Here is a 26,226-nt window from a genome sequence, read left to right as displayed (position 1 = left end):
ACTTTCAAACAATTTTTAGATGTTGGGCTAATCACCTACTACTTGAGCTTACTTGAAAATAAAGCCCCTAGAAAAGCAGGAAAACCAAGTCATTTTCTGTGTGACCAAAGAAATTAGCAAATTACTTATTGTCTGGCTTTCGGTAAGAAATTACCCTTTTAGAATCTGGGCTTTTAAGTGTGGAGTCCATTATTTTTATAAAGTATAAAGGAGCAGAGTAATGAGAGGGAGATGCTGCTTTTCAATACCTCTTGAAAGAGACCTTTACAGAACAGTTTACTTTGTATTGTCATAAATTTTCAAGAGATGAGCATTGGAAGAGTAATTTATAAGTAATGTCAGAATATTTATACCACAAGCCTCATCTTAAATAGGAACATTACATATTAAATAAAAACTTCAAATTCATAAAAACTGTCAATTGCAGCAGAGCACCTAGCACAGTGTCTGGCACAGAGTAGATGTTCTCTCATAAATACATGTTGAGTAAAATAGCAAAAACATAATTCATATATTTACCATCCTAATCAAATTATACAATTCCTTACTAATTATCTAGCCTTTTGGTCATATTGATAAATTGAAAATGGCCATTATAACACTATCAATTCACATCACAGAGCATGAATGTTTTTATCTATTACTTTTAGTGTTCTTCTAAATGATTCTTTAGAGAAAATTATTTATGAGTTCCTCCAGCTGCAACAAATTATCTCAGTAGAAAATTACTTATTCTCAAGATATTCTTACTGATTTAGCAACATCTTCACCAGGCTGATTAAAAAGGAAACGCTGAAAATTTAGCATCAGAATAAAGAGGGCAGGAAGAACAGAGGTTAGATAAAGTGGTTGTTGACTACTCACTGTAGAGAGTCGACTGACCTGAGAAATCATAGCCACGCTAAAACAGACATATCTGGAGCTCTCATCGCCACTCTAAACACGGTTCAACACTGCTCTGGAGATCCACCTCCAAGTGCTTTAGAATGTTTAAATAGGCATTAAATAAGAAAGAGATCACAGCATTTTTATACTCACTGGTAAATGTTCAAGTAATGAAGTTACACTCTCAGACACATATATTATGCTTCCATCTGTCATGATTGCTAAAAAAAAACCATCAAGAGCCTGAAATTAAACATAATGGTCAGTTAAATGAAAAGAAAAAAGTATTTCACAGAACAGAAATAAAAATCTAAGATAAATGACAAGGGACTTAATGTGGAAATTTCCAGAGCATTGTCAGAATGCTAGCTTTTCCCCCTGTACAATACCTTAGTATTTATCTTTGTGCATTTTAAAATGCTTCTGGAAAAAAATCACTCTATGGCCATCTATTGGACAGTTGGCTTCTAAAAGATAGAGACAATGTTCTATCTTTATCATATGTATATCATATTAAGATGGCCTTATTGGAAGATGCCAATACCTCGGAAGCACATATGCCATAAATAATATGTCTGGCACACAAAAGAACACATTATCACCTTTTGATTACATTAACAGAGAGGTGTATGACTGAAGTGTAGGAAGATACATAGGGAAGAAAGTGAAAGGGAAATTAAGCTGAAAAAGTAGGCTGTCAGATCATGAAAGGCCTTGAATACCAGGTTAATAAGGACTTTGCTCACGAGTAGTCTGGAAGTAGTGTTAAAATGCGTTTAGAGGAGAAAGAGAATTAAGTTAGGAAAATCTCAGTGGCTTTTGGAATAGTCAGGGGAGTTAATGAGGATCTGAAGAAATTAGTAGCAGTAAGACTAGAGAACAAAGAATGCAGGCAAGCATTGAGAAATGTGAAGTTAGAGTTCAGGAGAGAAGCCAGTACAGGGGATACAATACTTAATAATAAAGCAATCCTGTAAATTACATATTACAAAGTATTTTCATTTGAGAGTCCTAGGCACAGAAGTGACAGCTGAAGAAATGAGATCTGCAAAAGAGAGAAGCATACCAAAGATAAATACTTGGAGGAATTATCTACACGTGGAGATGAGGAGGAGGAAAGTGCCAGAGAAAATGACAGAGAAGAAAGACACACTGTTGATCAAGGAAGTCAAGGAAAGAGAGAATGACAAGGTGAGTGAGGAGGAAGAAGGATGGTTCAATGTAAAACGAAATTAAATAGGATATGGAGTAAGAAAATGGGAAATGAATTTTGGTGACTTTCAAAAGAGTTATGTCAACAGGAAGGTGAGTCAAACTATAATGAGTTTAAGAGATAAGTGGATGATCAGAAGGCTATTATAAACCACATTTTTTATGAACTTTAGAAGAGAAGAAAGGAGAAAGGACAAGTTTTAAGGAGATCAAGTATCAGAGGAAGGCATTTTAAAAAAGTAACTGAAGCATATTTACAGGCTGAAGAAAGGAAGATCCAGTGGAACGGATGTTGAAGATATATAGAAAGAAAGATATACCATAAGAGGAATTTCTCTTCTCATATCACAAGTTATCATACTAAATTCAGATTTCTTGTTTAATTATAGGGCTCTCTCAAAGAATAGTAATCTCTGGTAAGAACCATACCTATCTTCTTCAACATCGTATCTGCAGCACCTAGCATACGTATGGCACACGGCAGGTAAAAAATACTTGTATATAATTTACGGACGTGGGAGTTAGAGCAATCTCTCTCTAATTCTAAGTCATTGTTGAAGTATATGTTGAACGTATGGAAAAAAGCACCCTTCCCCTCCGCTTCTATCGGGGGAGAGATCTGGATATCAGAAAGAACTTATTTTGAATAGACGCCTATCTTCTAGAATGGCTAGACAAACTCAGTCTTAGCTAATGTAGGGGAAGGCGATGAAAACTTTGTAATTTAAGCAAATTCATTAAATTATTTTTTACAAAACTCCTTAGTACAATAATGTCATTATTATTATTTCATAAGGGAGAGGGTCAAAATGATGTTAAGAGGAACATGCTTTTTTCACGTGAAGATAGATTGTGTCATCTTTGAAAGCTAATTAATATTTACTATGATGATCTGTATTTCCTTTTAGGATATTTGCTAGGAAGTTGGGTGCAACTCTCTTCTGTGAAGAGAATGAACTGAAATCAGAACTCTTAATGACTTAATTTCACTCCTACGACCAGAGCCCGTCCTTTCCTCTTTCAAAACAGGCAAAGCCTAAGCACAGAAAAGCTTCCACCAGCATTTCACCAAAGTCTTAATATAAGAAAGGACCCAGGGCCCAGACTTCTTTTGAGTGAAAGGATGTAATTTTCCAAGAAGGTAGTTGGTTACACCAAAAACTAAAGGGGCCTTGAGGAGGAAGGTTTGGGAGAGATAGAAGAGAGAGCAAGAGAGAAGGAAATCCTCCTCCCAATGAAGACTGTGAAGCTTTAAGTGAATTTTAAGTGAATAAATGAATTTTAAGATTTCAGTCCTAGTTCTTCCATTAACTAGCTATCTGACTTTGGACAAGCTGCAACTTCTCTGAGCCTCATCCATAAAATGAAGAGGCTGAACTGAATGATCTAATCTCTTCTACTAGTAGCTCTAACATTCCAAGATAGAGCCTTCATCTGAAATTCTGCTGAAAATGTTATCTGGACTGCCTATCCGTAATCTGATCAACATGACTACACAAGAGTAACACAACTGGGTTAATTGGACCTAGGTTGCAATATATACATACACTTGAACATATTCTTGTATCTTGCACATATCTTGGCATATTAATGTTAGAATGTATATTTTCTTGGTAGTTGTAAATACTCACTAAAAATCAAAAATATGCTTGACATATTAAAAATAAATAAATGTAAACTTTTTTAGAAATGTAACCTTAAAAGCTGTGAGGATAATCATGAGAAAACTAATTTTTTATTTTCAAAAATTTTAATATGTTTAAGTTTTCTCTGTTGTATATTATAATCTCTAGAATCTTTATTTTTATACTTACCTTAGTATGTACTACAAGTACCTTGGCAAATAAAAAAAAAATCTGCCAATTGTTAAGAAAAATTTGAAGCCAATGCTTTTCTGTTTAGCTCATTAGTGAATAGGTAATTTACCTTAATTAAAGTTATTAATAAATGAGTACAGATATTATACCAATTTAGGAATTTATAAAAAATTTTTCATACCAATAAAGCAGGGTAAGTAAATAGTTTATGATTGACACAGATCTTATTAAACCATTGCACTGAAAATATAATCATACAATAAAAATTATAGAGCGATTAAATGAGTTATTTCCTTTCTTTGTTGTAGACAATAGCATTTCTGTACCCGTTCATAAACACATTACTTATATCTAAACAGAGAATTTTGGACAATGTCAAACTACTTTTTAGAGGAAAAACATTTTAACAAATCAGGAACTATTATTTGGTTTACAACTTAAGTGTACACTAACTTAAAGAGCTAATTGCTGATTACTGAGCTAAGTTCTATGCCATGGCTAGCTTTTACTGAAAAGTTTCACGAGCGCCACTGTGCACAGGGGTTGAGGCCATGGGGATCAGAGGCCAGTCTACCTTCAATGAATCCTAGGTGAGCTACTTACTGTGTTACTTTGGGCAAGTTTCATAATCCCTTTGTTCCTCAATTTCCTCAAAAGTAAGAAAGGGACACTAACAGTATCTACTTCATAAGATTCTTGTGAAGATGCACTGAGTTAATATGTAAAAAGCACTCAGTTATTTTTCAGATTTTAAACACAGGTTTAAATATATGCAATATATATATATATACCCCAACAAATTTTCATATGGTAACGTTTTTGCTGACTATACAAAGACTTAATTAATTCAGTGATTAACTGTTCCATCTAAAGTATAAGTAAAAAAATAACTCAATTTGCAAAATACTCTATGTTGCTTCAGACTCAGTCAATATACAAAGACACTTGAGACATGGTCATTACATACACATACATGACACAGACAAAGCTTAAGGTCTAAAATAATAGACCCAAGCAAACAAGACAAGAAATGTAAATTATTTAACAACCTCTACATCCCCATTTCAATTGCTTTCCTGTACTCTTTCTATGTCTACTTTCTGTTATGTATTTTTCTTATCCTTAGCCGTTCCTGCCTGTTTCCCATTTACTATAAATTTTTATGGAAATTTGACAATCAACTCTGTGTACTTTGTGTGCATAGCAGTTACCTATATTATTCTACATATGAAACAAAAAGTAGAAAAATAAAATTGATAGGTATGAGTGACAAAATTTTTGTGGATTTTACAATTGATTATATGAGGTATTAAATTTTTCAATTACAAGCAAATATACTCTGAATTGTTTTCAAAAATAATTTTTTCACAGAATAACATTTACTTATTTACTTTTAAAAGTTTCTACTTGAGTAAGAAGAGTTGCCTTTCAATGTATGTTTCATTGTTTTAATATTTTCAGAGTATTTCACTTATCATTTTATGTTGTGTTAGAGGGATTTTAATTTATTAAAAAAATCCTACTGTCTGGTAAGATAAATTTCATGTGATGAATAATACATATTATTCTTCATTTGAACGTTGTTAATGTGGTCTCAGGTAGAGAAACTTGGTAGCTGTGCGTTTCTGACTTTTATCAAGCCTCTCACAACTTTAGATAATATTGAAAATATGAAAATTTGGTATTACTTTACCACTTGGTGCTATTTCCTTACAATACTTAAAACCAATTAATTTTAATTGAAGATACAATTTATTGATTTACAATGAATTAAGACTTTTCAATATTAAACTGTTAAAACTATACTAAAATTAGTCACCCCTGTGATTTCTTTTGTAAGGAAAATAAAACCTCAAAAAGTAAATCTGGACGTACCTCTAACATTAATTGTGTAAACTCTTCATTACTAAGGAATGTAGGTTTCCAGTCTTGTCGAATTTCACTAGCATCTGACTGTGCAGTAATTTCTGTAAACAGATTATTTGACACATTAGTGACATACTCCAAACACGGGGGAAGGGGAGGAGGGTGGTGCAAAAGTCCTACAAGTTGCCTTCTCTCCTCCCACTCTAAGGAAAGACGGGAAGCATAGGCAATAACATTTGTTGGTCTAGGTAAGTATCAGGAGGTCCAGGTTTTGGTATGATGAAATATTTGAGCTAATGTGGCAAGTTATCTCCTTGGATTTAGTGTCTTGGAAATACTAGTCTCTGGCTTTTCCAGGGAGCTTTGATAGCCTGTGTTGCTGATAGGCCTGAGATTGTTTCCTGCTTGACAGAACAACCAAAACCAAATCAGAACAAGCAGATTAGATCAAGCGTTATGAAGAAATTCTCTTCCTCTTCCTTTCCTTAACATTTAAATGGCAGAATCTAGAGCAGACATAAGGACATGAGCCTGGAGGAAAAGAGCCAAGGAGGTCAGCCAGTCTGCTTTAACAAAGAAGACTTTAGGCCTGCCTATTGCCTGGCAGAAAGATTCCTCCCAGACAGAGGTATACTATTCTTAATTAATCAAGGAAACTAAATTAAGATTTCAGGCAAAACCTTTATAGTAATAATCCCAGAGTGGTTTTGCTTAGTATCCTCTCGCATGTTTTCTTAGTGGTAGTGACTGGTCAAAAATTTGGAGATCCCTGGCTTGGGGCACACATTTTAACACTATTACTACAGTTTATTTTACAATATACTTCTAATGGACTTAGTTATGAGAGAGCTATTCATAAATGATGAAACCTGAACTATTTAGGTAATAAATGCTTTTCCATTTTTAAATGCAGACATACTAAAACAACCAGGCAAAATAAAAATCCATGTCATAGATTTTACTCTACAAAATATACTCTAATGTACAGTGAAAAGTACAGACTAAGTTATTTTAATTTTTCTATATAAATATAGAGATATACAAATATAGCATATTAAATTGACACCCCAAATTTGGCATACTGGAAATGCCTGTACTAGAATATGAAGAGTAACTTAAGAAGTCCAGCTACTAATTCTGTGGAACACAGTCATGCTTTTCAAATTCACAAGAATTACATATACTCTGAAACAAGAGATTTAAATCCACAAGCAAATCCCATCAAGTTCAGTTAAACATAGACTTCTTTTAGAGTAATAAGCATATAAGAATTCCCTTTCAATTTAAGGAAAATTTTACTTTTGTGAGAATTATATATCCAATTTTGAAAAAAAAAAGCTGATTTACTTAATGCCAAAATTAATACTCTATTTCATTTCATTCAACAATCACTTACTGAACCACAACGTCTGAGGGACTGAGTGTGCTATCTAACAAGGGACACTAAGGTTAGTGGAAATGCTATGTGTAGAGGTAAAATGTAATGATAACGGTGGCAATAAAAATGAAGACCAGCAATTTTGACACATTTACAGAAGAATCAGCAGAATTTGGCAACTGTGATATAGAACTAATAAGGAAGATGAAAAAAATCCAATAGTCTTTTCAGGTTTGAGTCCTTGGGGGACTGAAAAGAGTTAGGAAATGGAAATGGAAAAAGGACAAATGGAAAAGGAAAGTTGAGAGAAAGAGGTGACTTGACAAAATGAAAATGAATTCAGTTTTGGATGCATCGAGTTTGAGGACATGCAAAAGAAAGATCCAGAAGTTATCTGGTAATAAAAGACTGAAAAGTTTGCATCTAAAAGTATAGATTTAGCCATTTAATAGACAAGCAATAGCTGAAGCTATAGAATGAGATAATCAAAGGAAAGAGTGTAGGGAAAGCAAGAGCATAAGAGATAAAATCTTGAGAAATGTCAAATTTAGAGGGCAGAAAAAGAAAGAAGCAAGCAGTTATTTTCAGTTAGGAAGAGGGAGGCGAATGAAGAAGTGCAGTATAACACAGGCCAAGAGAAAAGAAAGCCAGTGGAGGATGGATGAAAATTTCCACTGCTTCAGAGATGCAGAAGAGGATGAGGTATAAGAAAAAGCTATTGTTTTACTAGAGGCAGAGGGGGTGGGGGCAGTGGCATTAGTGAAATTAACAAAAATAATTTCAGAGTGGTGGAGCATAAACCAAGCAAGTAATGCATTACTGAGTGAGCTAGGCAGATGTATATAGAGGCACTATTTATAAATTTTCCTTCTGAGAAGTTTTGCAGTTTCATTTGCGTCTGAAAAAGGAAAAGTCCTTATACAAGTGTTTCATCTATTATCTCTGTTACCAAAAATACTTTATATTCTTTGAGTTTTCTTTTCATGATTCATTTAATCAAAATGATTTTCTTCAATTAACAGATAATCACTTTATTTTAAAACATAGTGTTTATTTCCTAGATAAACAATGAAACAATCTTTATGAGGCCCTCACAATCTGGCTCTTGCTCTTCTTTCAAATATACCCATAACCTTCCAACTCATTGAACGTTCCCTGCTTCTAGGCTTTTGCATATGCTATTTCCTATATCCTCCATGTGAAATGCTGTTTTTCCTGACTCAACCTGAAAGGAAGACTCAGTTGAAAAACCAACTATTTTTAAGCCTCCCCGACACATTCTTTCCTCTGTGTTCTCACAGCAAGTTTACAGTTTACAAACACTACTCACATTATAATTATCTGCATTGTAATTAGCTGTCCACATGCCTGTCTCCCTCGGCTTGAGTTACTTAAGGGCAAGGATGGCTACCCTGTACCACAAGAATCTAAGATATAATAGGCACTAAATGAGTGTTTGTTGAATGAAAGAATGAACATACCAGGAAATCTTTAAAAAGGCAATTGATTTCTCTCTCTTAAAAAAGATTAAGAAGCATCCAATCTTAAGCATGACTGCCAAGATTCTACCACATTATGCTTTAAAGGAGAGTTTGTTACTAAAAAACTCCATTTTACAAAGTTAAAATTTACCTTTATGTTTTCGTAAAAAATCGATGCTCTTCTGTAGAACAGTAGATTTGTCCATCTTTCTAGCATTACCAGGAAGCATGGATCCCAGTTCTTTAATGAGAACATTAAATTGATCTCTACGTTTCTTTTCAGATTTGTTTCTAGATACTCTGATGAAATAAAAAATTAAATAAGCAGTTTTCAAACCATTTAATTACACAAACAGTTTACTACAATGCTCAATTTGGATACAACGACATAGCATAGACTCTGTCAATATACATGGTAATAAATATTTATCTCCTAGGTTACCAACAATATACAGTTAATTTGGGCAATAATTTGTCTTCTCAGTTTATCACTAAAGAAACTTTTATATAGTAAGCATTTGGCATATATATGTTTTTATGAAAATGCCTATAAGACAAACATTCAAATTTCAGGTTTTATTTAATCTAATATTAACTACAAGAATTTGTATTTTCGAGGGCCGGCCCCACGGCCGAGTGGTTAAGTTTGCGCGCTCTGCTTCGGCGGCCCAGGGTTTTCCTGGTTCGGATCCTGGGCGCGGACATGGTACCACTCATCAGGCCATGCTGAGGTGGTGTCCCACATCCCACAACTGGAAGGACTCACAACTAAAAATATACAACTGTGTACTGGGGGACTTTGGGGAGAAAAAGGAAAAATAAAATCTTTAAAAAAAAAGAATTTGTATTTTCCTTATTAGGTGATTATGAATATTACTGAGATACATTTTGTGAAAGCACATATAATGTGTAAATAAAATTATCAAAAATTATCAAAGAGGAGAAAGTTATCCATTTCCTTTAAGTTTTAAATCACAAACAGAAATCTAAGCATGAAACTCCCCCTGCCATCAGGCTAACCCTACACTCTCTCTCTCTGTCCCACACCAGGCCTCAGAGCTGTAGCCATTTGCATATCTGGCTCTCCATTAAGCTATAGGCTCCTTGATAATATAGCCCAAATGTTTTCATCTAAGCTTGTAAGCATAACACCTAAAAAACTTTATGCACTCAAAATATATGTGCTAAATGAATAATTACTAATGTTCTATGTGAAGCAGTAACCAGTCAACAAATATTTGATTGCACTGAGACCTTGAGACAAGTAAATGCAATTATTTATAGAGCAATTAACCTCTATAATACCTCTAATTACCTGCTTTGTGACGTCAGATTTTCAAATTCAGTTTTTGTTTAAGCAAAGTATACTACTTTCCCAAAAAGTCAGAGGATAATTTTACTTATTTTTTGTTTTCCAGTAAAGAATAAGTATTTACTCTATATTAGTACTGGAAAAAAATGTAATTGTTTAAACCTCTTCAGAGACATAATACATATTAACTGACTCCCTCATCAAACATTGTGTGCTTGCTATAATGACAGAGACTGTGCTAAGAAGGATTAAGGATACTGGGCAAAGACAAGCCCTTTCAAGAAATTCACCTAATTCCTATGGAAACTCAGAGGAATCAGGGATGGCATCCTAGTGTGCTAAATTGAGTCATGAAGGCTGAGTGAGAAAAGGATAGTAGTGAGGTGTGCACAGGGCATTCCAGGCATAGGAAACTTGTATAAAGATGAAAATCCATCACAAGTAAGCATGGCTAATGTGGCTAGTGCACAGGCTTTCTGTTCCCAACTATGCTAGAGTTAGGGGTGGGTGAGAGTAATAAGTACTGAAAATAATTCAAGAAGTTTTTATGCTACATAGAAGCATTTTAGTTTAATCCTGAAAGCCATGGGAAGGCAGTGAAAGGTTTTAAGCAAAGAAATGATATGAACAGAATTGCTTGTCAATAAGACCATTCTGGCATCAATGATGAAAGGATCAGTGCTTGGCAAAACACATTCATTTAGCAAATACTATTGAAAAATTACTGTATGCCAGTAGACTGGAGGGTAGATGACCATTTAGGAGGCAAGTGCAATATTCTAGCCTATAAACCATGGCAGCGTTAACAGAGCAGTGTGGGTTTGAGGGTTAAGAGGCAGAACTATCAACTCTAGGTAATTCAGGTTTGGTTGGGAGGGGGAACGCAAAAGGGAAATCTAAGGGGATCCCCAAGTTACTGATAATGCTGATTACCAATGTGAAATATAACATGTGATACTGGTTTTGGTGAACAGATGATTTGGGGAGAATTCAGATATTGTGAAATTGCCTGTTTGACATTTTAAAGGTCATACACAACAGGCTTAGACAGATGGACCTAGCTATGTTCCTCTAGAAAAGAGTAAGCATGAAATAAGCATCTGAGAATCAGTATATATGAAATATCTGAACACATGGGTTTGAGGTAAAAATAACAGCCAATACTTATTGTATAATTAAAGTGCCAAGCACTACTGTAAACATTTATGAAATATCATTTATTCCTACTAGGTAGACTTTATTATTATTTTTCTTTTCTTTCTTTCTTCTTTTTTTCTCCCCAAAGCCCCAGTATATAGTTGTATATCATAGTTCTAAGCCCTTCTAGTTCTACATGGGATGCCACCACAGCATGGCTTGATAAGCAGTGTGCAGGTCTGCACCCAGGATCTGAACTGGCAAATCCCAGCCCGCTGAAGCAGAGTGTACAAACTTAACCACTACAACAGCGGGCCAGCCCCTATTTTTCATTTTTACAGGTGTGACAACTCAGGCATAAAGAAGAACATGCCCAGGGTCATACAGATACCATGAAGTAATAATCCAAATCAGCCATTTTGACTCCAGAGGAAGAAAATATATAGAAATCAAGTATCACTGCCAACTCTACCACTGGATCACACCCATTAAAGCAAACTTTACTTCATATTATATTCAGGTTGGAAGTACTCAGCCCTTGTGATGACTTCACTGATAACAGGCCACAGATGTTTCATTTTGGGGGCAGGTATAAAACTCCCTTTCATCTTAGTTTAATGCTAAGGTCTTTAACTCATCATTGTTTTCAGTAAGAATTCAATGTGGTCCTGTTTAATCTGACAGCATTATTATAAAGTTCCTTCTCTTTCTCCAAGCTTTCCCACAGCCACAGTCTTTTTGGTTCCCTAAAAACATGATCAAACCTTCAGAGCCTCTGCAAATAAAATACCCTTGACTCACCTTATCCATATATTAACCTGGCCTTTAAGACTGTCCAAGTTCATTCCTTAGAGTTCTGCCTCTTCTTTAGGGCAGGCCTGATTATTCCCAACTTATCAGAGATTCTATCTCTACCCTGAAGCATTTTGTAAGAAATTTCCTCCACTAGACTGAGGTTAAGGGATAGGGGTTATCCTATATAGTGTTAGCTTCAAATTCAAGTCTTTTTATTTCCTTGAATAAAGTTATATAGCTTTCCTCAAAATCTTCTTCTCAGATGTATTTTAATCATTAAAATATTTAGCAATTTACCTGGTTACTGTGAATATTTTTCTCATCCCAGTACCTTTCATTTTACTAAATACAGACAGTGAGGAATTATTATATGCTTATCTTTAGTATCTGTGTATAATGCTACAACACCCTCTGCCCCTGTCTAAGCACCCACAAATTCAACATGGCTGGGGAAAAAACAGTGTTTACCACTCACTCTCAAGGACCACAAACTTGACTGCGATGCTACCTGGACCCACCCTCCTGATACTGTAATTAACTGTCAAGGATCCTATTCAAGGTTGAAGCCCACATAAGGTCATCACCACCAAGGCTCTATATCCCAGTCCCTCACCTACTTGATAATACCTCTTCAACAATTCTTTCCTCCCTCCTCTCTCCATCATCTACTTTCCCTTCTATTAGAGAATGGAGGCATGTCAAAGGGCACAGGAACCAACCGTAAAAGATGCCCCCTGCCAATGACCAAAGCTGGAACAATTTGAGGAACAAAATAAACAAAACAGTACTAGAGTATATCAAAGTATAAAATAAATATACACGAGACCATACAGATATAAATAAATGGGAGACAATTTTTTTACAGAAGAATTCCAAATATGTGTAGATATCCCCTTCTATGGAAAGTGGAGCTTAATTCTCCTCATCCCTACTCTGAAGATGAGCTGCACTTAATAATTTGCTTCCAAAGTATAGAGTAGGTTAAGGGAAAAATAGTAACTATAATGGTGAATCCAGGAAAACTCTACCTTAGCTACGTGATGAAGGTTAACATGTCTAGTGATATCATATACATATTATGTACCCATAATATCATGTGATGAGAAGGGCACCTCTAGAGGATAATTTTATTTAATTTATAAAGAGTATTCTGATAGTCTAAGCTCTTCCACTTTGCTAATATATCTAAGTTCTTAAGGCACACAGCTTTTGGAAATCACTGATTTACTATTTACTTTTACATTTACAGTCATGCATCATTTAAGGACAGGGATACGTCTTGAGAAATGCATCATTAGGTGACCTTGTCATTGTACAAACATTGTAGAGCATACTTACCCAAACCTAGAGGGTATAGCCTACTATGCACTAAGGCTACGTGGTATTAACCCTATGGGAACATTGTCATATATGAGGTCCATCGTTGACTGAAACATTGACTGAAACATGACTGAAACATGACTATACTTACTATTCATTTATTTACTATTTTATGTCTTAAGTTGAACTACCTTTTTGCTTTGTCCTTGTCATCTTCTTCCACCAACCCATCAAAAATACTACCATCATCTCTAAAAGAAAAAAGAAAGTAGATAGAGAAAATATAAGAGCAGTTTCACTAAGCAACGGTAATACTAAAATGACACGTGAATCAAATCAGTTATATCCTAGGATTACTGTAGAATCAATGGACTGTACAACTGCAAACTCAGTAACTACTAACCTGTTTTCTAATAAATACTAGAAAATTAAAGTTTAGACATATTTAATTCCATTTTTAAAAGTTTATTACAAATGTGAATTTTAAAACTACTTACTCAACTGTACTATACAGGCATACCAAATTTTACTGTGCCTCACTTTACTGCACTTTGCAAATATCATGTTTTTTAACAAGACTCTCCACCAATAAAAAAGATTACAACTTGCTGAAGGTTCAGATGATGGTTAGCATTTTTTAGCAATAAAGTATTTTCAAATTAAGGTATATATAGTGCTTTATTAGATATAATGCTATTGCACACTTAATAGACTACAGTATAGTATAAACATAACTTCTATATGCACTAGGAAACCAAAAAAATTCATGTGACTCATTTTATGGCAATATTCACTTAATTGTGGTGGTCTGGAACAGAACCCACAATATCTCCGAGGTATGTCCATATATACAACCATGGTAAACTAGAATTTAATTTAATTAGAGGTTAAGTATCGTTTCAAATTTTTAGTAACCAGTGAAAACTTATAGAAAGTCAGTGTATTTGCCATTATATAAAATGATTCATTTGAAATTATTTTTAATTATAATAACATAGTTTAAAAAATATATTTTCGGAGACATTCACTTTATAAGACCACAAATCACTCATTAACATCACAATATGTAGCACATTGTTACATTTTCACTGATTACTGAGTCATCTGACAAATATTTATTAACACTCATGTGCCAGGCTCTGTTCTGGACATAGTTACCCGACACAGAGGTCCCTGCTCTCCTACAGCTAATTTTCTTGTAGAAAGAAACAAATCAACACTAAAAAGTATGATAAGTTTTATTCTTCAAAAAAGGGACAATGTTTTAGTTACTGGGTAGTTACTTTAGTCTAAGTGGTTAGGGAAGGACTTGTTGAAGTGGGGACATTGGAGCTGAGATCTAAGTAACAGTAAGGGGTTGGTTTGGGGAAGATATAGATGAAGAGCATTCTAACAAATAAAATCAAGAGCATGTGTAAAAATCTCATGGAATTATTGTGAGGTTAAGCAACATATAAAAAGCATTCTGCACATTAGCTGTCAAAGAGTAGATGCTTAAAATCTGTTACTGTATTTCATCAAATTTAGGACATCATTGACTATAAGACTTAGTATTTTATATGCCACTAAGAAAGAAAAAAAAGCTACCAATTAAACTATGATAAGCCAACTGTAAGATGAATCCCAATGTCAGAGATGTTAAAATGTTAAAAAAAAAAAAAAAAAAAAAGCCTTAACAAAGAAAGACAAAGCTTTTATCTTCTTCCCAACAGTAAGATTTAAAGATCATACTTTCAACTAATGAAATCCTAATTACAGTCATGTGTGACTTAACAATGGGGATATATTCTGAGAGATGTGTCCTTAGGTGATTTCATCCTTGTGCAAGCATCACAGAGTGTAGTACACAAACGGAGATAGTACAGCCTGCTACACACCTAGGCTATAAAGTACTAACCTTATGGGACCACTGTCATTGACCAAAACACTATTATGCAGCACATGATGGTATAGTTACCTCTTATCAGTCACAAATGCTAAAACGCTTAAAGGGATGAAGTTAGCACCAAAAGATAAGGAGAAAAAAGACAAGAGATAAGGAGATAGAAGATTCTATGAGGTACCAAGGAAACATTGACAACTGGCACAAATTTCTTTCAGAACAGCTCTGACCAAATCACTGAAAATTATAGTCAAAACTTCTTTAGAAAACAAGTCATCTGCTGTTGACTGTGGCTATAGATAATATATCTTTCTTACTATTACACTATGTTTGCTCAACACAGAAATTAAATATAAGAGTAACTTAAGCATAAAACTCCTTTTATCAGTGTGATATAGACCATTACTCTAATAGTGAATTTTAAAATAGCTTTATATAGTTCCAAATAAAGAGTCTCTAAAAACATACCTGTCAATCATCGAGCTCATTTTACTACAGCTTACGGTAAACAACATAACATACTACGTTTTCGTCTTGTGGTAGACATTTGTACTTCTCCTTGGGTGGAAAAAAAAATAAATGGTCATTAGTTGTCTAAAAAACTTATTTCTACAAACACAGTAATCTTGGGAAATACTCTATGTTAGTATAGAGACTTCAAAATGGTTTTCTTTGTACCAAAGGCTGGAACATTATTTTCAAGCAAATACCTTTAGTTGGGGCACATTTGAGGCTTTCTTTCCTTCTAAAAAAAGGACTACAGGGAAAAAAAATTCAAGTCCGTAATTCATTTTCTTTCTATTATAGAATAATCAAAATTAAAAGCTACTCTTAATATTCAGTATATGTATTAGACTATGTAACTGTAAACAGGCTGTAATAATACCATCTAATCAGCAACAAACATTTGTTGAAATCCTATTTTCTGTTAAACAGTATGCTAAGTTTGGGGATAAAAGGATGAAAGACAGTCTCTGAAGGCAAAAAACCACAATTGAATAGGGAGATAGATACCTAAATAATTATAATAAAAGTGGTAACAAAGGTATACAGGGAGGAGTCACAGGAAATATTCTCGATGACAATGAGTTGTCAGGTAATCTAGATTGTTGTTACTGAAAATATGGTCCAGACACCATCAGCACTGGCATCAATGATAGCTTGTTAAAACAGAGATTCCTGGGCCCCACCCCAGTCCTACTGAATCAGAACCTACATTTTAACAAGGTCCCCATGTGATTTGTATGATCATTTAAGTTTGAGAAATAACAGACTAGAGGACAAGACAGGTAATAGCTGAAAGGATTCTAAACCACAATAAGATAAGAGAGCAACATATGTGAGAAACTTAAGAGTGAGTTCAGCATGTTCTTTAGAGAAAAATCTAGGCAGGTTACAACTTAAAAGTTTTAACTACTAGAGCATAAAGTGAGAATAAGAATGGTAGAGGAGTGAAGGCAAGTCAAGTATAGAACAGCCTTATTAAAAAGAGTCTCATACCTACATCAAGGAATTAAAATTTACTACTTTAAAACTAAATCAAAAGCCTAATATTTGTCTCGTCTATATTCTATACAGTTTTTCTAAAGTATAAGGCAGGTTTTATCCACACAATATACTTACGTTCTATAGTTATGAGTTAAATATTAAAAACCACCTTAAGTCTAGTAAGTATCCAACAGTTTTGAGGCACAAGACATTCTACTTTAACTGTTATAATTTTGATTTAAAATTTAGAAAATAGTATAATGTATAACTCTAACTAAACCAGAGAAGAGTAAAGGTGTTCTCACAACCCGAGATTCTAAAATATTCTATCATTGTTTTCAAATGTACATTCATGAGAGGGAGAGAGAGTAACCCTTGATAAATGATGCTACATTGCCTTGAGGTTATGGCTGCAGAAGTGGGAGTGTGAAGGGCTAAGAATTCTTAAAAGAAAATGAGCAGGGGAGTCAGAGGGAAAAATAAAAAGAACTAGCACTAGGATAAAATACTGATTTTAAGTGTCTGGGTCAACATTAGCAGATGAAACACAGAATTACAGTACTTTAGAGTTAGAAGAGACTTTACAGATCAGCTAAGTACAACCCTCTGGTCCAAAAGACATACTTATCATCATGGTAATAACAGGTTGGTTCTATCACTAGAACAAAAAGAACAGTGCAAAGGTAACAGAGCCAATTAGGGTGAATTTAGAAAGAATAGTTTCAGCTTAAAGTTAAAAGGCCAGATCTAAGCCTTATAAGGCACCAAGTATATGCTTGTTTAATTATCAAGAGGTAGGGTAAAAAAGCAAAAAAAAAAAGAGGACCCCAAGAATTAGGGCTTAGACTACAGGAAGGGCCATCCTGACTCTAAGAAGAGTGAATCCAAAATGATTCAGAAGATACAGACTGACAGCCTATTTTATTACTGTTGTTAACAATATTTTCCCAAACATTATTTTTTGTCCAGATAACTGGACAACAGAAGACTGTATCTCTAATAGTCTAGTCAAGACCTTTTCTCTACTCTTCCAGCCAACTGACAGGTTTGCCATATTTAAGGGACAGACAAGAGAAGAAGTGAAATAGGCCCGACTATGTCCTCTAGAGTAATTATGAGAAGATTCCTCTTAACTTCTTTAGTGTCTAATTAATTTTAACAAAACAAAGCGGTAATGGGGGAACAGCCAAAAGATCTTGTTTGGGGACTACCCTAGGATTCACGCTTTCAGTATAAAAAAGATTAGCCAGAATCACACTTGCTCGTGCTATGGATTCTAAGGATTCAGTTTTAGAAGACACGCAATGTCCCTACACACAGCAAGGGATTTCAAGTATATAATCTAATATAGATTAAATCTTATTATTAAAAGTCTCTTATTTTTAAATATTGATATTACTAGGCCAGTATGGCATGCAATAATCTTTGAAAGGATCAGTTACTGTCACTGGAGTCCAAAGTTCACAAATTAAACTATAAAGGATCGAGTTACAGCTGGGAATCAAATGCTCCTTTGCATAAGCAACTTGGGCTCAAAGTCATTCAGTGATATGACTTCCCAGCGGGTGAGCACCACATTAGTATTTTATGACAGCAGAGGGCAAGGACAGCATAAGTCTTCTATAAATATTTTAAAAACAAGCTTTAAAAAATATTTATTAAACGGGAAGATATTGCCACTAAGAAACTTTATAAACAGCTCAAACTAGCCAAATACAGAAGCCGATATGTTTTTAATTCAGCATGCAACATTACACATAATTAACAGAAAATCTCAGTGCCTGCAGTCCATCTTTAGAAAAGAACCCTTATACATAAAACAACACATTCTGCATTAAAAATAAACTGTGCTGTATCTAACGACATGATACTACTTCTCCTGTGAATTCCATCTGCTGTCACCTCTCAAGGCTTTCCATTCCTACATCACAAATTTCTTCCTCTAAACTGGATTATTCCGACCAACAGTTCAGGATTTTACCTTAAAAAACAAACAAAACAAACCCTCCCTTGACCTATCAACCTGCTTCATGTACTGCCCTCCTTTTCTGCTCCCTTTCACAGGAAAACTGCTTGTCAGAGTTGAGTATAGTTGCTGTTTCAATGTCTTTAATACCATTCACTCTCATTTTAAAATTTGGTGTTTATTTTCACCAATGTAGTACATATTCAAAGTTTAAAGTGTCCAAATAGTTTTATAAGACTCATTAAAAAATCAGAAGGCCTCTGATGCTCATTTTCCATTTTCCACCACTTTCATCTCTTTAACTGTTTCTTTTGGTAGTTAACACCCTATCTCTAACATCCTTTATTTTGTTACCTGATTGTTTCTGTTTTTGGCAGGCTGCCTACACAGTCCCAATGCATCTGAGTTGTCCCAGGGTAACTATTAAAATTGTCTCCTTTTGCTCTCAAAAGTTTCTAATTCTGGAGCTGGCCCCGTGGCCAAGTGGTTAAGTCTGTGCGCTCCGCTGCAGGCGGCCCAGTGTTTCGTTGGTTCGAATCCTGGGCATGGACATGGCACTACTCATCAAACCACGCTGAGGCAGCGTCCCACATACCACAACTAGAAGGACCCACAACGAAGAATATACAACTATGTACTGGGGGGCTTTGGGGAGAAAAAGGAAAAAACAAAATCTTTAAAAAAAAAAAAAAGTTTCTAATTCTAAGAAAAATAAGAATTTAGCTCTCTTTGATTTACTCATCCTTACCTCATACACATGCAGACTTGCCCAATTCCCAAAATCATAATTTTGGCTAAGTGATTATATTCAGAGTTAACATTATTATGACTGTAAATGTAATTCACAGCCGAGCCATATACAATTACCTTCCTTTTCTGAGTAGTTAATAATTATTTTATTATTTATCTAGTTGTCTATATACCTATCACCAATTTAGCCCCAAACTCTTCCCAGGCTACATCTACTCTCAATATTTTCTAAAAACAGTAGACATTCTACCAATTTAATCTTCTCACAGGTATTTTTCTTGGCACCTTCTATTGGGAGTGGACACTCTCTATAACTGGTGACAAGCTGCCATCTGTGATCACTATACACTATCTTCTTGGTGATTTCCTGGGTCTCTACTTAAGTTGCATTCCCTCTTTCTTGTATCCTATGGTTTTACCTTTTTTAGTTTACTTCTTTATTTTTGTTGAGTACCTCCTATAATAACTGACCAAGAAAGGGGACATGGCAGATAAATTTTTTTGTGACATCACAAGTCTGAAACTGTCATTAGTCTATCCTTAATCCTTAACAGTTTAGCTAGATACTGAATACTGGGTTGGACATCATTTTTCACTCAGAATTATGAAGGCTCCATTGTTTATTTTCCAGTATGGTATCAAGAAGTCCAAAGTCATTCTGATTACTGATCCTTTATATTTGCCCTGCTATTTCTCTAGTTCTGGAAGCTTCCCTATGTTTTAAAATTTAACAGTCATATGTCCTATTTTGGACTTACTTTCATATCTATTGGTCACTCTACGGGTACTTTCTACCTGAAAACTTGTGTCCTCTAATTCTGGAGAGTTTTGTTGAATTATTCTCTATTTCTCCTCTCTATTTCCTCTATTCTCCCTTTCTGGACCTCCTGTGATAAATGTTTTCAGGTAAATTAATACAACAGGAAAAATTTTTTAATGAAACTTTCCTCAACCTAGTGTGTCAAAATAGTTTATGGATTCCTTTATATATTCTTCTGGAAAAATGTCATTCCAAAGTGTGGTTCTAAGGTACAACTTTCTCATTACCTTTTGTATTTTTTGGTTCTTTTGAACTGTTTCTTCAGAAAACTACAGGTTCAATGTATTCTTCTATATGGCTGACCATCAGTCTCAGAATTCTGTTTAAATAAGAAAAAGTTTATTAGATTTATTCAACTTACATACAAGTTTATCACGAAAAAGATTTTCAATAATTTTTAAACATAACAAAATTCAGAATTTTATCACAAAAACATATATAACAAATGTTAAACTCTACAAATGCTTTCTAAATACAACTTAAAAATAAAAAGAAACTAAAACAATCACTTTTAATTCTACTATAGAAGTTAGAAGACAAAAGCATAAAAATAACTACAAAAATAGGTTAATGGATACACAATATAAATAGATGTAATTTGTGACACTGATAACAAAGTGTGGCAGGGAGGGAGAGAAGTAAAAGAGCAGAGTTTTTGAAGTTAAGTTTAAAATACATTGTTAAAACTGTAAGATGTTTTATGTAAGACCACTGGTAACCACAAAGAGAACACCTATAGAGGATACACAAGAGGAAATGAGAAAGGAATCAAAACAAGCCACTACCAAAAAAGAAAAAAAACAATGTAACACAAGTGAAGAAAAGAGAGAGAAAAAGTGACAAAAAGTGATAAGAAGACAAAAACGATTAACAATCAACAGAGTAAGTCTTTCCCTATCAGTAATTACTTTAAATGCAGACGGATTAAAGTCACCAATCAAAAGAGAGTGGCTAAACGGATTTTAAAAAAACAAGATCCTACTATATGCTGTCTACAAGATACTCACTTTAGATTTAAGGACACACATGGGATGAAAGTGAAAGACTGGAGAAAGATATTCCATGCAAATAGTAACCAAAAGAGCACAGAAGTGATCACATTTACATCAAACAAAATAAATATTAAGTCAAAAACTGTCACAAGAGACAAGGGACATTGTATAATGATAAAAGGGTCAATTCATCAGGAAGATATAACAACTATAAATATATAAACACCCAACATAAAAGCATCAAAATATTTGAAGCATAATAACGAACAATCTGAAAGGGGAATTAACAAAACAATGCCATTTACAGTAGCATCAAAAAGAATAAAATACTTAGGAATAAACTTAACCAAAAAGGCAAAAGTCTTGTATACTGAGAACTATAAAACACTTCTGAAAGAAATTAAATAAGACACAAATAAATGGAAAGATATCCCATATTTGTTGACTGAAGACTTAATACTGTTAAAATGTCCATACTTCCCAATGTGATCTACAGATTCAACATAATCTCTATCAAAATCCCAATGGCATTCTTTGCAGAAATAGAAAAAAAAATCGTAAAATTCACATGGAACTACAAAGGATCTCAAATAGCCAGAACAATCTTGAGAAAGAACAAAGCTAGAGGCCACATGATTCATGACTTGGAAACATATTACAAAGCTACAGTCATCGGTATAGAAGAGGCATAAAGACAGACATAGATACCAATGGAACAGAACAGAAAGCCCAGAATAAACCCATGCACATCTGATCAAATGATCTGCAACAAGGGTACCAAGACTACATAATGGAAAGGACAGTCTCTTCAACAAATTGTGCTGAGAAAACAGGATATCCACAGCAGAAGAATGAAATTGAACTCTTATCTTACACCATACTCAAAAGTTAAATCAAAATGGATTAAAGACTTAAATGTAACACCTGAAACTATGAAACTCCTAGAAGAAAATACAAGGGAAAAGTTTCAGGACATTGGATTTGGAAATGATTTCTTGGATATGACACCAATAGCACAGGAAACAAAAGCAAAAACAGACAAGTGGGACCATATCAAACTAAAAAACAACTGCACAGCAAAAGAAACAATCAACAGAGTGAAAAGGCAACCTATGCAACAGGAGAAAATATCTGCAAATCATATATGTGATAAGGGGTTAATACCCAAAATACATAAAGAACTCTTACAACTCAACAAAAAACAAGTAACCTGATTTTAAAAATGGGCAAACAACTCGGACATTTCTCCTAAGAAGACATACAAATGACCAACTGGTATATGAAAGGATGCTCAATCATAAGAGAAACGTCAATAAAAACCACAATGAGATATCACTAAACACCTGTTAGCATGGCTATTATAGAACAACAACAAAAACACAAAAAACAGAAATTAACAAGTATTGGCAAGGATGTGGAGAAATTGGAACCTTGTCCACTGTTGGTGGAAATGTAAAGTGGTGCAGCCACCATGGAAAATAGTATGGAGGTTTCTCAAAAAATTTAAAAATAGAACTAACATATGATCCAGGAATCCCATTTCTGGGTATTTATCCAAAAGAACTGAGAACAGGATCTTGAAGAGTAATTACACTCTCATGCTCACTGCAGCATACTCACAATACCCAGAGATGGAAACAACCTAAATGTACATCGACAGATGAATGGATCAAGAAAATGAGGTATATGTATACAACCATTATTCAGCCTTAAAAAAGAAGGAAATCTTTTCATACTTGACAACATAGACGAACCTTGAGGACATTATGCTAAGTGAAATAAACCAGTTATAGAAGGACAAATACTGCATGATTCCACTTACATGAGGTATCTAAAGTGGTCAAATTCATAGAAGCAGAAAGTAGAAGATGGTTGCCAGGGACTTGGGGGAGGGAGAAACAAGGAACTGCTGTTCGACGGATAGAGACCTTCACAGTCATGCAAGATGAAAAGTTCTAGAGATCTGCTATACAACAATGTGCATATTGTTAACATACTGTACTGTACACACTTAAAAATTTAACAGGGTAGATTACATATTATGTGGTTTTTTGTTGTTTTTTTTCTCTGTCCATTTACTTTATGTGTCTTTATATTTACAGTAGATCTCTTGTAGACAACATATAGTTGGATCTTGGTTTTTGATCCACTCTGATAATCTGTCATTTAATTGGTGCATTTAGACCATCAATATTCAAAGTGATTATTGACATAGTTGGATTAATAACTACCATATTGGTTACTGTTACTATTTATTGTCCTTGTTCTTTATTCTTATTTTTGTCTTCCACTCTTTTTCTGCTGTTTGTGGTTTTAGGCATTTTATAATTTTTTGAGCAGTTTACCTGATTCCTATTCTCTCCTTTCTTAACATATCAGTTATACTTCTTTTTTTTCCTTTTTTAGTGGTTAGCCTACAGTTTGCAATATAGATGTACAGCTAATCCAAGTTCACTTTCAAATAACAGTGTACCACTTGACAGGTAGTGCGAACACCTTATAACCAAATAATTCTAATTCCTCCCTCCCATCCCTCGTATTATTGCTGTTATTCATTTCACTTATATGTAAGCATATATGTATATATACATATACACATACACATAAGATATATACATAAGCATACACAATCAAATTCACCATTGCTATTATTATTTTGAACAAATTGTTATGGTAGATCAATTAAGAATAAAAACAATAAGAGTTTTTTTATTCTACCTTACTTATTCCTTCTTCAATGCTCTTTCTTTATGGGTTTCCAAGCTTCTGATCTATATCATTTTCCATCTCTCTAAAGAATTTCTTTTAAGGCAGGTCTACTGCCAACAAATTCCCTCAATTTCTGTATGTCTGAGAAAGTCTCTCTCTCCTTCATTTGTGAAGGATAATCACAGGGTACAAAATTCTAGGTTGGTGAGGTTTGCTCCCAACACTTTAAATATTCCACTCCACTCTTTTGACTTGGATGGTTTCTGACGAGAAATTAGACGGAATAAATTTTTTTGTTGTTCCTTTACAGGTAAGGTGATTTTTTCCTCTGGCTTCAAGATTTTTTTTGTTAGATTTGATTTTCTGTAATTTGAAAATGATAGGCCTAGGTGTCATTTTAGGGGGGCTTTTATCCTGCTTGGTGTTCTCTGAGCTTCCTAGATCTGTGGTTTGGTGTCTTACATTAACTGGGGAAATTCTCAGTCATTACTGTTTCAAATATTTCTCTGTCCCATTCTCTCTTTCTTCTCCTTCTGGTATTCCCATTACACGCATGTTACACCTTTTGTAGTTGTCTCACAGTCCCTAGATATTCTATTCTGCTTTTTTTCAGTCTTTGTTCTCTTTGCTTTTTGGTTTTCGAGGATTCTATTGAGATATACTTTAGTTCAGAGATTCTTTCCTCACATGTCCAATCTACTAACAAGCCCATCAAAGGCATTCTTCATTTCTGTCAGGGTGTTTATCTCTAAAATTCCTTTCTGGTTCTTTCTTAAGATTTCCATCTCTCTGCTTATATTGCCCATTTGCTCTTGTATGCTGTCTACTTTACCCATTACAGCCCTCAGCATATTAATCATAGGTGTTTTAAATTCCTAGTCTGATAATTCCAATACTCCTGCCATGTCTGGTTCTGATGCTTGCTCTGTCTCTCCAAATTGTGTTTTTTGCCTTTTGGTATGCCTTCTAATTTTTTCTTGATTGCTAGACATGATGTACTAGGTAAAAGGAACTGCTATAAACAAGCTTTTAGTAATGTGGCAAGGTGTGAGGGGAGGGGAAGCATTCTACAGTCCTGTGATTAGGTCTCATTCTTTTAGTGAGCCTATGCCTCTGAACTGTGAACTTCACAAGAGTTTCTCAGTTTTTTTCCTCCCTCTTTAAGTGGGATAGGATGAAGTGAGTGGGTATTTCACTTCCTCCAGGTCAGTTAAGCTCTGATAATATTCCAGCAGGTTAGGCTCTGGTTAACTAGTTTCCTCCAAGGGCAAGCCTTGTTAAAAAGAACAGAATCTTCTATATTTCAAAATGATTCCTTTTTCCCTTCCCCTGATGGAAGCAAGAGGAGATTTTCCTCTGATATGTACTGTGGGAACCTGGTTGAGCTCCTGGAGGTAAATCTCACAATATTGTGGAAGTCCCTATGACTGAGTCCCCCCTAGAGATTTGGTTTTTTTCCCCCTAAAGATTGGTACCTGAGCTAACAACTGCTGACAATCTTTTTTTTTTCCTTTTTCTGCTTTTTCTCCCCAAATGCCCCCCCCAGTACACAGTTGTATATTTCAGTTGTGGGTCCTTCTAGTTCTGGCATGTGGGACACCACCTCAGTGTGGCCTGACAAGCGGTGCCATGTCCACGCCCAGGATCCGAACCAGCAAAACCCTGGCCCACGAAAGCAGAGCGCATGAACTTAACTACTGGGCCACGGAGCCAGCCCCACCCCACCTAGAGCTTTTAACTGTCGAAATTATTCACAGTGAGCCTCCAGCAATATATCAATTACAGTTCAGGTTTCCTAACCAGCAGTGGTTCCTAAGACGGTTTCACCTTGTGAGTCTCTGTTCTGGGAAGGCATAACTCCTTCCATTTATCTGACTCTCCAATCTTGGGGCAGCAGTTTGCCTTGTGTCCTCCTCTCTCTTACGGATCTAAGAAGAGTTGTTGATTTTTCAGTCCTGAGATGTTCAACTTTTTACTTGCTGTTAGGATGGAGTGGTTACTTTGTTGTTTGGTGTCCTTTTTTTTTTTTTGGCACAAAAAAATCTAAAACTAAAAGTTACTGTCACTTTAATAAAAAATAATTTTTAATGTTTAAATCATAAAGTGTATTTGTATCTCAAAGTGTTTAAAGTAAACAAACTTAGGGTAGACTTTCAATTTTTTAAATGTACATTTTTATTACAGTAAAAAATGACAGAAAAGTAAAGGTACAATATATTAGATTAAGAATGACAATTACTTGCCAAAACAATCCTGAGAAAAACAAACAAAACTGGAGGTATCACACTCCCTGAATTCAAAATATACTACAAACCTATAGTAATCAAAATAGCATGGCGCTGGTAGAAAAACACACACACAGATCAACAGAACCGAACTGAGAGCCCAGAAATAAAACCACAAATCTATGGAAAGC

At 34.6% G+C, this 26,226-nt stretch overlaps 1 protein-coding gene and 1 long non-coding RNA gene across 17 annotated transcripts in view; one reads left to right on the top strand and one right to left on the bottom strand.

The window, feature by feature from the left end:
- Positions 1-26,226, bottom strand: part of CLOCK (clock circadian regulator) — a 117,025-nt gene that overhangs the window by 47,260 nt on the left and 43,539 nt on the right. For 15 of the 16 annotated variants that reach the window (XM_046657389.1, XM_046657385.1, XM_046657388.1 and 12 more), the window contains 6 exons: positions 20,337-20,428; positions 15,554-15,643; positions 13,395-13,454; positions 8,791-8,939; positions 5,790-5,881; positions 1,039-1,128 (listed from right to left, as the gene is read on the bottom strand). In XM_046657389.1, coding sequence (XP_046513345.1) covers positions 1,039-1,128; positions 5,790-5,881; positions 8,791-8,939; positions 13,395-13,454; positions 15,554-15,600 — 438 coding nt within the window. In that variant the 5' untranslated portion in view covers positions 15,601-15,643; positions 20,337-20,428. Of the gene's footprint in view, positions 1-1,038; positions 1,129-5,789; positions 5,882-8,790; positions 8,940-13,394; positions 13,455-15,553; positions 15,644-20,336; positions 20,429-26,226 lie in introns of those variants that run through there. The other variant, XM_046657400.1, reaches the window with a different exon arrangement.
- LOC124237581 (uncharacterized) lies at positions 1,147-3,703 on the top strand. The gene is made up of 3 exons (XR_006888035.1): positions 1,147-2,076; positions 2,487-2,581; positions 3,006-3,703. It is a non-coding gene; the product is annotated as an uncharacterized LOC124237581 (long non-coding RNA).

The sequence above is a fragment of the Equus quagga genome, chromosome 3 (genome assembly GCF_021613505.1).
Source record: "Equus quagga isolate Etosha38 chromosome 3, UCLA_HA_Equagga_1.0, whole genome shotgun sequence".
Lineage (NCBI taxonomy): Eukaryota > Metazoa > Chordata > Mammalia > Perissodactyla > Equidae > Equus > Equus quagga.
The sequence above is the reverse complement of the archived record's forward strand: the minus strand, read 5'-3'. Positions and strand labels throughout refer to the sequence as shown.